The 10,586-nt window shown below is 34.3% G+C and overlaps 1 protein-coding gene across 1 annotated transcript; it reads left to right on the top strand.

The window, feature by feature from the left end:
• The first annotated feature begins 352 nt into the window (after positions 1-352).
• On the top strand, positions 353-8,421 carry LOC130737433 (probable CoA ligase CCL6). Its single transcript, XM_057589189.1, has 19 exons — positions 353-720; positions 1,584-1,647; positions 1,740-1,829; positions 1,926-1,982; positions 2,188-2,236; positions 2,415-2,491; positions 3,120-3,159; positions 3,250-3,344; positions 3,472-3,636; positions 5,015-5,125; positions 5,219-5,306; positions 5,421-5,487; positions 5,566-5,641; positions 5,718-5,835; positions 6,118-6,363; positions 6,833-6,972; positions 7,584-7,766; positions 7,861-7,980; positions 8,166-8,421. The coding sequence occupies exons 1-19, from the start codon at positions 572-574 to the stop codon at positions 8,211-8,213; spliced, it is 1,983 nt and encodes a 660-aa protein (XP_057445172.1). The 5' UTR covers positions 353-571; the 3' UTR covers positions 8,214-8,421.
• The last annotated feature ends 2,165 nt before the right edge of the window (positions 8,422-10,586 follow it).

Raw genomic sequence — 10,586 nt, 5'->3', positions numbered from 1 at the left:
AAAATTTCAAGCTTGATTTGTAATTTTTTTTCATTACAATTTTATATTTAAATAATGATTAGCTAATGAATTAGAACTTATGCTAATTTATAACTTATTTCCAACTCATTTTAATAAATTTCTCAAATTAATACGCGCTTATGCCATAAGAGCCCCTTGCAATAAGCACTTGATTAACATGTTTATTCAAACACCCTAAATTTATTGTTACAATAATAACAATACCCATTGTTTATAAGTTTAATTTTTTTCTCTTTGTTTTGTTTCTGATTTTGGGTAGTTTCACCAACCTTGCGCTACCACTATAAATGCTTACTGAAAACATGCAAACAGACACAAAAATTTGAAAGAGGGTAATAAGACAGCGCTACAAAAATTATTTTGATATATGCTCAATCTTTTAAAGCAAACTTAGAATTTATTGCTTTGCCTCACCTCTACACTCCTAACTACCTCACCCATATAACCCCACTTGTGGATCATCATCATCATATTCCCCTGCAAGGTTCAGTTCTGAAACACAAACAAACCTGCACATTCCATTCTTCTTGTTCCTGTGATCCTGATCACAATGCCAGAGGTTTACACTGTTAAGGTTGAGGAGGGAAAGCCTGCAACTGAAGGAAAGCCATCAGTAGGACCAGTGTATAGGTGCATTTATGCCAAAGATGGTTTGTTGGAGTTGCCTTCTGGTGTGGAGTCCCCATGGGATTTCTTCAGGTTTACTATATAATTTGTTTTTTAGTTTCTTTTTCATCAAATGGAAATTAACAATAATTGTCCTGCATCTTGCTAAATTATTTCATTTAATTTGTGCACAGTAAATCAATAATGCCTAAGGTTTTTGTGTCCAAGTATTTTAAACCCAAAAGTTTTTCCTAGGAAAGAATTGTAAAACCTTTTTGTTCTGTTTAGTGACACTTTAGAACCTGACAATGCAATTCTTTGATTGAGATAAAATCCAGCCTATTTTTTATTTTGATGCCTAGTGCTATGAGTACTCCCTCACCAAGTGTCCTGATTTTGTTTTTTTCTTAATTTATAGTGTTTGATTTTAGTCAAATTTTTATCCATATTATTGTAAGTCTTAATCTCTTAATTTGTTCAATTTAATTGCCAATTACACAAATGCTCTTCCTCCAAATTATTTACATAATAAATTCATAATGATGAGTGAAATGGAGAGGTCTCAGTTTCGAGTCTCTATGAATTCACCTGCATTAAATACTTAGTAGAGAACTTTGCCGCTCATAAACGTCTTATCGGGCATGAACAAGATTGTCTCACAAGTTGATACGTTACGTTTAAACCCAAAAAAATGGATGTTAAAGTTATAATTTAGGAAAATAACATGTCACTGTTAATAGAATAGTTTAGATAAAAAGTTTGACAAGAATTATAATTGGTAGTCCGGGGAAACCAAAACACATAAAGATAATAAGAACTAAAATGAATACAAGAAGCTAAAAATTTATGCTAGGCTGCCTGCTAGGTGTAAAAGAAATGGTATGTTGTTGTGTTTGTGAAGAAGCTTGAACACCAGTATTTGGCTTTAAGCATTGTTTTGATGCTTCCTTTGGCAGGGACTCTGTTAAGAGGAACCCTAACAACCCAATGCTGGGAAGGCGTCAAAAGCTAGAATCTAAGGTAACAACTACAGAACTACTTGTATTTCCATGCCATGCATCATTTCCTTTGTGTTCGGAAAACATTATTTGAGCATTGAGCTGAATTTGCAGGAAGGTCCATATTCATGGCTTACATATAAAGAGGTTTATGATGCTTCCATCAAATTGGGGTCTGCCATGAGGAACCTTGGTGTCAATCCTGTGAGTCTTCAATATTACTTTCTATTCAAGATATTTTGCATTGGGAATCATTAAAATGTGAAATCAACAATCTAACTAATGGTTTTATATCACAAGGGTGATCGTTGTGGCATATATGGTTCCAACTGTCCTGAATGGATCATTGCAATGGAGGTATAGCACTTTGTTTACATCATCATTCTTCATTCAGTGCATGTCTGGAAATCCTTCTGCCATTGATTTTGAAGCCTGAATCAATTCTGATGAGAAGCTTCTGTCAGAGATTCAGAATTGATTCTGAGAAAACAGAAGCTCATCCATCCAATCATAAAATCAGTGCTACAAGGACTTCACCTGATTTAACTTTACTGTTTTGCAGGCCTGCAATAGCTGTGCAGTAACATATGTTCCCTTATATGACACACTTGGTATGTGCTTCCTGCCTTAGCAAGTGTTTCAATTTGCTTGATTTTATCATTTGAATTCCCCTATAGAACTTATGGACACAAATAAGACCTTTAGTAGGAAAATTTTCTCTAACTAAATACTCATTCTGACATTCAGTCCAATAAGAAATGACTTTTAACCTGGGTTTACACCTGACAGGTCCTAATGCAGTGGAGTTTATCATAAATCATGCTGAAGTTTCAATTGCATTTGTACAGGAAAAAAAGATTGCATCAGTATGTTTCAGTTCTTTGTCCACATTCTTTTTACTATTGCAAGATTGACTGTCTCAAACATTTAATTTAATTGTTCTACTTTTACAATTTACCTTATTTTCTTAGTCAACCTACATTTTAAAGTGCCTTAAAATTTTGGTGCTTTATTAGTGATATGAAAAATTGCAGTTGCAGTTGCAATTGCGGTTATGTTGTGATCTTTGATAATTTAGAAAATTGCGGATAAATGCCGCCAAATGTGGTTGCGGTCGTGATGTGGTTGTGATAAGCTGAGAACCTTAATGTTGTGATCGCAATTGCCATTGCTGACTGCAATATGAAACATGCTTTGTTTGAAGAATGAAACCACGCATAGATTATCTGATTGAAGCATCAAGCCATGATCACCCTTCTTAGATGAATTACATGCATGATTTATTATTTAAAATTTCTGTATGTCACTTGGTTGGAGAAGTAATGTAAAATCAGGTTATATTTTGAAATTTTTTTACATTTTCTGATCCTTCATTACATTGTCATTTAGTGCAAGCTATCCATTGAGTTTGTTGAAGATTATTAATCTTTCATCTGAGACAGAACTGTGTACCTCTTATTTTCTTCCCTGATGAACTAATATCTGTTTCCACAGATTTTGTCATGTCTTCAACAATGTTCTTCCAATCTTAAAAGTAAGTCAAGCATTGCTATCTTAATTACTCCAAGATTAAGGGTCTTTCCTCCATGTTATTCTGACCAACCTCTGCTGATTAATTGTGCAGCTATTGTGAGCTTTGGAAATATTTCAACTTCACAAAAGAAAGAAGCCGAGGAGCATGGCACATCCTGCTTCTCATGGGGAGAGTTTCTCCAGTTGGTATGTTGTTAAATTTGATAGTCAATTGATCAATGGTTTCAAATTAGAAGTATGACCATTTGGATTAAGTATTCCATGATATAAGTATTAACAATATAATATCTTCCACGCTGTTTTTTTTCTGTAGGGAAGTTTTGATGGGGATCTACCATCAAAAAATAAGACAGACATTTGCACAATAATGTATACAAGTGGAACAACTGGAGAACCCAAAGGTGTCATTATTAAGAATGAGGCTTTCATGGCTGAAGTGTTGTCTATTGACCAAATAATCTTCTTAACAGGTAGAGTGGTAAGATAACCATTTTTTCTTGAAGCTTCACTACTTTCATGCTATACTTCTTTTGAACACTTTGGCAACCTTACCACTGGGTTTCCACATGCCTGCACTTACCTATATCTTGAAGTTCCTGATAAGAATTCCAAAAAGGGTACTTTTGAACTCTTGTCTTTTGGATTTCTCATCTCATCATATTGGTCTGCACCAAAAGTTGCTAAGGTGGGTTGGTGCCCTCCATAACTAAAAGCAACTAGATATATGGACAGGTAGAAAATTTTAGCACCAATTGATGTGGGGACATGTTAAGTATAGAATAGATAAGATTCTCTATTGAAATAGAGAAGGGAGAAAATTTTCTCAAGATCACAGATTCTGGAATTCGAGAGTCCAGCCTCCCCCTAAGACATAACAACAAAATTTCTGAAATGAAATGCACCAGGTACATTCCTATTTTATAATTACCCTTGAACAGTTTTGAATTCAAACATAACTAAATAACTAGTAAAATTAATTACTAATAACGAACCCAAATTGACCCCAAATAAACAACTACCACCTTTAACCGCCTGCAGCAGTTGGGCGCCCTCCTTTCCCATGCTTCTGTGGCAGCACATTTGTCCCCAAGGCAGCAGTGGCGGCCGCGCCACCCTCTGTTGTGGTGGCTGACTTGAATGTCTCCCTATCGGGACACAAGGAGTATTGCCAAAACCACAGCCAGCTGAGTTGATCAAGAAGACAGAGCCAGACCCTAACAAAACTACATATTCAACCTGTCAGATATTAGACAATTCAGAACATTGCTAATCAAAAGTTACAGTTAGACAAATGGTAAAGTACAAATTAAAAAATAAGCTGAAAACTTGTGCAGGTTAAGTATGGACCCCAGTAGGAATCATTGGGAAATGCTCTGACATTGTTGGCAGCATGGGCAATGTCTTGACTAAGAACTCTAGTCAGGAAGAGAACCAAGTTCACACCAACTCCAAAGAAAGCTAGTGTAGCTAGTGCTTGATTCACACTGCATTGAGTCACAAATTGAAAAGTTAAGGAATGAGACAGACAATTGAAAGGGATAAAAATCAGAAACTAAAAGATGTAATCAAACACACAAATGAAACGACTCAACATATTTTCTCTTGAGATTCAGAGAAAGAAAATAATTAATTAACTGATCATTTGCTTATTTCCTAGCAAGATCCTTGCAATTTTGATTCCTCCTGTTTTCTTCTCATCCACTTTGCTACTTTTCTCTATAGTTGGCCTTACTCTGTGGCCAAAATTTCCTTTCGTTATTCTAAAGAAAGTAACACTCATCATTCTTCTCAGAGATACATGTTATATGTGTTAATCATATTCAAGATTAATTCATGTAATGTTTTAATACTTTCAGGCAGGAGAGGATGATGTATACTTCTCCTTTCTTCCTCTCGCTCATGTATATGACCAGATAATGGAGACCTATTGCATCCACAAGGGCTCCTCAATAGGATTTTGGCAAGGCGTAAGACATTGATTCGTTTCAAAGAATTAGTTTCAAGTGTCCTGTATTAACATTTTAACACTTCTCATGAAATTTTCTCTTTAACTACTACAGGATGTCAGGTTCTTGATGGAAGATATTCAGGTGCTGAAACCAACTATATTTTGTGGTGTTCCTAGAGTTTTTGACCGCATTCATGCCGGTAAGACAAGAATTATTTTTATGTTTTCTCTACTTCTATGATTAAACTTAAGTTCTTAATACTTGTGTAACTACATTATCCAATTAGTATTAACTATAAGCTTCGCACCTGAAGGTATCAATAGCAAAGTTTCATCTGGAGGAGCACTGCTAAGTACAATATTTCAGTATGCATACAACTAGTAAGTTTTATAGTTAAGCTCTTGTGTGTTATTGTTATATATCGGTGTAAAGTAAACTAATAGAGATTCTATTCACAGCAAGTTAAGAAATCTTGAGAAGGGTCTTCCACAGCACAAAGCAGCACCTCTGTTTGATAGGCTTGTTTTTGATAAGGTACACTACTTTGAACATTCTATAATCCATTCCAACAGTCTGGTTTCAAATCTGAGACATTGATTTTGTTTGTTAGACAAAACAAGCACTAGGTGGGCGAGTCCGAATCCTGTTATCAGGAGCTGCTCCATTGCCTAGGCATGTAGAGGAGTTTTTGAGAGTCACTAGTGGATCTACATTATCACAAGGATATGGTATGGTTATGGATCTTTTGCTTAACATGTGTAGGAGTAGTTTATGAGAAATGGTTTCACATTACTAGCATGATTAGCGGAGCGGTCACATGTTAATTATAGTATGTTTGGATCAATTTCTATTTTATCATAATCAACTATGGCACCTAGAAGCTACTTATAGAAGTTTCTCCCCATAATTGATTTTGGCTTCAGAATCAATTGTAAAAGAATTTCCAAAGGTGCACTTCATAGTTGTCCAGGTGTATGATATATTAACTTATTCTCATTATCGTTTGACAGGTCTTACTGAAAGTTGTGCAGGGTGCTTCACTGCAATTGGAGATGTGTTTTCTATGACTGGAACAGTTGGAGTTCCTATGACAACCATTGAGGCCAGGCTTGAATCTGTGCCAGAAATGGGATATGATGCACTTTCCAATGAACCTCGTGGAGAAATTTGCCTGAGAGGAATTACCTTGTTCTCTGGTTATCATAAGCGTCAGGATCTTACTGAAGAGGTTATGGTTGATGGTTGGTTTCATACAGGTACATTGTACTGGATTTTAACATCTGCAAATCAATCAAAGTAAACATAATTGATATGGTTAAACATTTGGATTCATCCCATAACAAACAGCAAAAGTAGCATTGTTTCAATGTTAAAGAGCTTTGTTGGACAGTTTAGCACTCAGTTATCTCTCATGCCATCCAAAATTACATTTTAAAATGGACATAGAAAATCAGAATACCTGTGCTGCTAAAAGGGCAGGGATGTCAGGTTATTAAAAATTGAGCATTTCAAGAACTATTTTCATATAAGAATTTGTTTGAAGTTGTTAAAACAAAATTGAATCCCTTTAAAAAAGGCGAACAGGAAATCTAATTTGAGAGTTTTTGTGAAGTTATTACTATTTTCCACCATTGTTTTTGCGTATACTGTGAATAGATTATTCAAGTTGTTACATTGCTTCTAAATGCAATATGTTCAGCAGAATTGACATGGACATCATTGCAGGTGACATCGGAGAATGGCAAACTAATGGAGCCATGAAAATTATTGATAGGAAGAAAAATATATTCAAATTGTCTCAAGGAGAATATATTGCTGTGGAAAATATTGAAAACAAGTATTTGCAATGCCCTCTTATAACATCGGTATGCTCCTACATCAGTCACTTAACAGTTTGTAAAATTAGAAAAACAAGACTTATCTTGCATTTTTTGCTGGATATTAAGTTTTTAAGTGTTGATAACCCTTACATATAGGAAGAAAATCCTCACCTATAACCTAGCTTTTAGGGTAGAATTTGTTATCTCAAACTCTAAGATGGTATCAGAGTCTATCCTAGATCCTCTTAGCAGACAACACCTGTATATGGGCCACCGGTAGATGTTCATTCTTGCATGATGTGTTGAGATGTCTCACATTGACTAGAGATATGACCATATGTTCATATACAAAGTAGCATTTCACTTACCCTAAGGGATTGGTGGTGAGGAGATGCAAGGGTCTTGTATCTGGCTGGTTGCAGGTTAAAGCCCTACTCATCCCCTTGGGATGGAGGTTCGAGCCCCACTGGTCCCCTTGGGATGATGTGAATGTCTGCAATTGCTTTTTGAGCCCGACAGTTTTCCTTGCCTTGGACTAGGGAACAATCCCCTCACTGTAAATTTGTTGTTACAACAAAAAAACTAGCATCACACTTAACTCAATTACTAAATTTGTGTGAATCATTAATGGATAAAAGAAATTTCTTTGTATTCAGATTTGGGTGTATGGAAACAGTTTTGAGTCATTCTTGGTGGCTGTGGTGGTCCCTGAAAGAAAGGCCATTGAGGATTGGGCAAAAGACCATGATTTGACAGAGGATTTTAAATCTTTATGTGAAAATCTGAAAGTGAGAAAATACATTTTGGATGAGCTCAACCGCACTGGTCAGAAACAACAAGTATGTATACATGATTCTCCATCCTGTGCAGCTAATTTCTGGTAGTGTATTTTTCTTGTGCTAGTTGCATCTAACATCAAAGTAACTTTTTCAGCTTAGGGGTTTTGAGCTGCTAAAATCTGTTCATCTGGAACCAAATCCCTTTGACATGGAGAGAGATCTGATAACTCCAACATTCAAATTGAAGAGACCACAATTGCTCAAGTGTTATAAGGTTTGCTTCATGTGCTTTGATCAATTTTCATAAATGTCAACTTTCTATGTCTGTGATACTGCAGAACTGTTTAGCACTTTTAAGTTGTATCATTCATAATTTGTATCAAATGTGTAATGTTTATCTACAAATCACAGTCATGTTGACAAAGGTTCTTAACTCCTTTTTCAAACATTATTTGGCAGGATCATATTGACCAACTATACAAGGAAGCAAAGGGAACAAAGGTGTAACTATGTATATGCAATAATACTAATACTTATGCTGGCAGTTAAAGCAAAACCAATTTGGTTTTTGTACATTTTGTCATCAAATTATTGACTAGAGTGGTAATCTATAAACATAAGTGTCGTATGTTGAAACAGCCATTCCTCACGTCATCCTTCATTGGCTACTTATGATTATTTTCAAAATTCTGAAATGCTAATAGAAATTTCATGCCCTGGTTTTTTCTTTTGGCATAGAAGTGCTTATTCTCTCATTTCTCTTGCTTTGATAGAGCTTATTCTTTCAATTAAAAATTCAGGGAATACACAAAATACTCTCGTCTTATCGACAATTTTAGACATGAGCAGATATATTTGACTACTTTAAATAAAAATAAACCATTTCAACTATTAAGGAAAAACCAATAGTTTTTTTTTTTTTTTATTTATTTATTTTTTTTTAAAGAGGAAAAACCGATAGTTGATATTCCATTTCCATATAGTCATAACAAATCATAGAGTTATAAAACCCCCTCTTAATTTTCTCATTAAACGTCTGATTTTCTCTCTAAACCCCCTTGGTAACCGACTGTACCAATTTATAAGACACAATTATCTAATTTTCTAGGATTAAGAAAAATAATTACTAGTAATAAATTTGTAAATATTTTCATTGGCTTTCCTAGATTAGTCATGAATTTGTCTCTTCAATATTAAACTAGTGGAGTGACCCGTGCATTCCCGTGCATTCGGGTGACTTTTGATATAAAAAATTTAAAGATTGTGTATATTATATTTTTGCAAGGTTTTGGTTAAAAAAAGTCTTATCTTGTTTGGAGGAGGAAGTGCGTAACCTATGCTTCATTTCTTAAGCAAGTAGTTGAGGGTTTGATTCCCTTGTTCTACGAATGGAAAAAATTTATTGGTCAATATTCTATTGCTTAGTGCGCTGACAGTGAGGTGATAAATTAGTCTCATAGCTAACGGTTGTTGGAATATCTTGGTTAACACTGTAAAAAATTTAGCACTCCAAATCCGTCCCAGTCCTTGCTTCTATGAGTTTGGTTTCCAAAATTGAGGTAAAAGCGGGTTTCCCGTCACATCGTCGAAGATATCTGCTGTTTGGGGTGATACATAGAAGCATGGATTAGGAAAGAAAATAAATAACAAATTAAGAAGGATAGTTAAAATAAGACACCAAAATAAACAAAATTAAAAATAAAAGAAAAAAAAATGCCGGAGATCACTAAACCGATGGAAATGTCTTCCATAAATTCAAAAAACTAATAACAACACAATTCATCCCAACCAAAACAAATTGAGCGATAGAAATTGAATTTTACTACTTCAACCTGTGTGATTAGAGTTATTAAAACTATTAAAATAATTTTTTACATACTTCATGAATAAATTTATTTTAATAGATTTATTCTTATATATTTATCAAAATGTTTGAAAAAAACTTATTTAGAAACAATCAAATAACTATTCAAAATGATACATAATCAAAATATAAAATAATGATTGAGGAATATAAAACAATTAATTATTTATAATGATTTTGATTGGGGAACAATATTTGATATTGATTTTTTGTTAACTGTTATGTTTGATAATTAATTAAAAAATAATATGAGATCAAATGATTAATGTTTAATTATCCCAAAGAATTTTGTAATTGATACACCTTAAGAACCACCTCAAAAAAGCTCATCCTTAAGAACCATGCCTGGAGATGTTGGTTGTACAAAGTCAAACGTTAGATTCTTTTTTTTACATACATCTTAAATAAAAAAAAATAATAGTAAGCATCATCTAGCAATCATCATTTATCATGACTTTTTATTTAAGAATTCCCATCCACACAGATATATGGTGGCCTAAAGGTCGGAGGAAGAATTATATATCCAATCGAAAATGTAGAAAAATGAAAATACTCTTACCTTGCAAAATGGAAGAAATGGCGCTAGAACTGTTGCAAGGTGAAAAAAGAGATACGGTGAGGCACGATTCTATGTTGTGATAAAAAAAATGGAATGTCATTTAGGTTGTCATTTAGGTTAAAAACGTTCAATATGCAATTTTTTAAAAGAAACCTCAGTATCCATGAAGAGCATGTCAATAAAGTCAGGTTGATCAGGAACTTTGGCGTTGGGGACCTTCCATAGGCGTACTATCCTGACAACTATCTTCGAAGCATTCTGTCGGAGGTAACCTTGGTTTAGAGATAGTGAGATGCAAATAAGTAACACAAGAAAGGGGGGTTTGAATTGTGTCCCAGAAATTTATGTTTTAAAACTTTGGTTTATGAAAAGAATATAAGTTCTTTTAAGAAAACGTTAAGTATGACTTTTCATGACCTGTTTAGTGCAGCGGAAATAAGATAGCAAAGCAGAACGA

This window comes from Lotus japonicus, chromosome 2 (genome assembly GCF_012489685.1).
Source record: "Lotus japonicus ecotype B-129 chromosome 2, LjGifu_v1.2".
Taxonomy (NCBI): domain Eukaryota; kingdom Viridiplantae; phylum Streptophyta; class Magnoliopsida; order Fabales; family Fabaceae; genus Lotus; species Lotus japonicus.
Note: the sequence above shows the minus strand (reverse complement) of the source record. Positions and strands in the feature narration are given on the sequence as shown.

Excerpts from the sequence above, each read along its gene's own strand:
- LOC130737433 (XM_057589189.1), top strand. The coding sequence starts at position 572 with ATGCCAGAGGTTTACACTGTTAAGGTTGAGGAGGGAAAGCCTGCAACT. Across the intron at positions 721-1,583 it reads TCCCCATGGGATTTCTTCAG|GGACTCTGTTAAGAGGAACC; the intron begins GTTTACTATATA and ends TTCCTTTGGCAG. Across the intron at positions 7,981-8,165 it reads AATTGCTCAAGTGTTATAAG|GATCATATTGACCAACTATA; the intron begins GTTTGCTTCATG and ends ATTATTTGGCAG.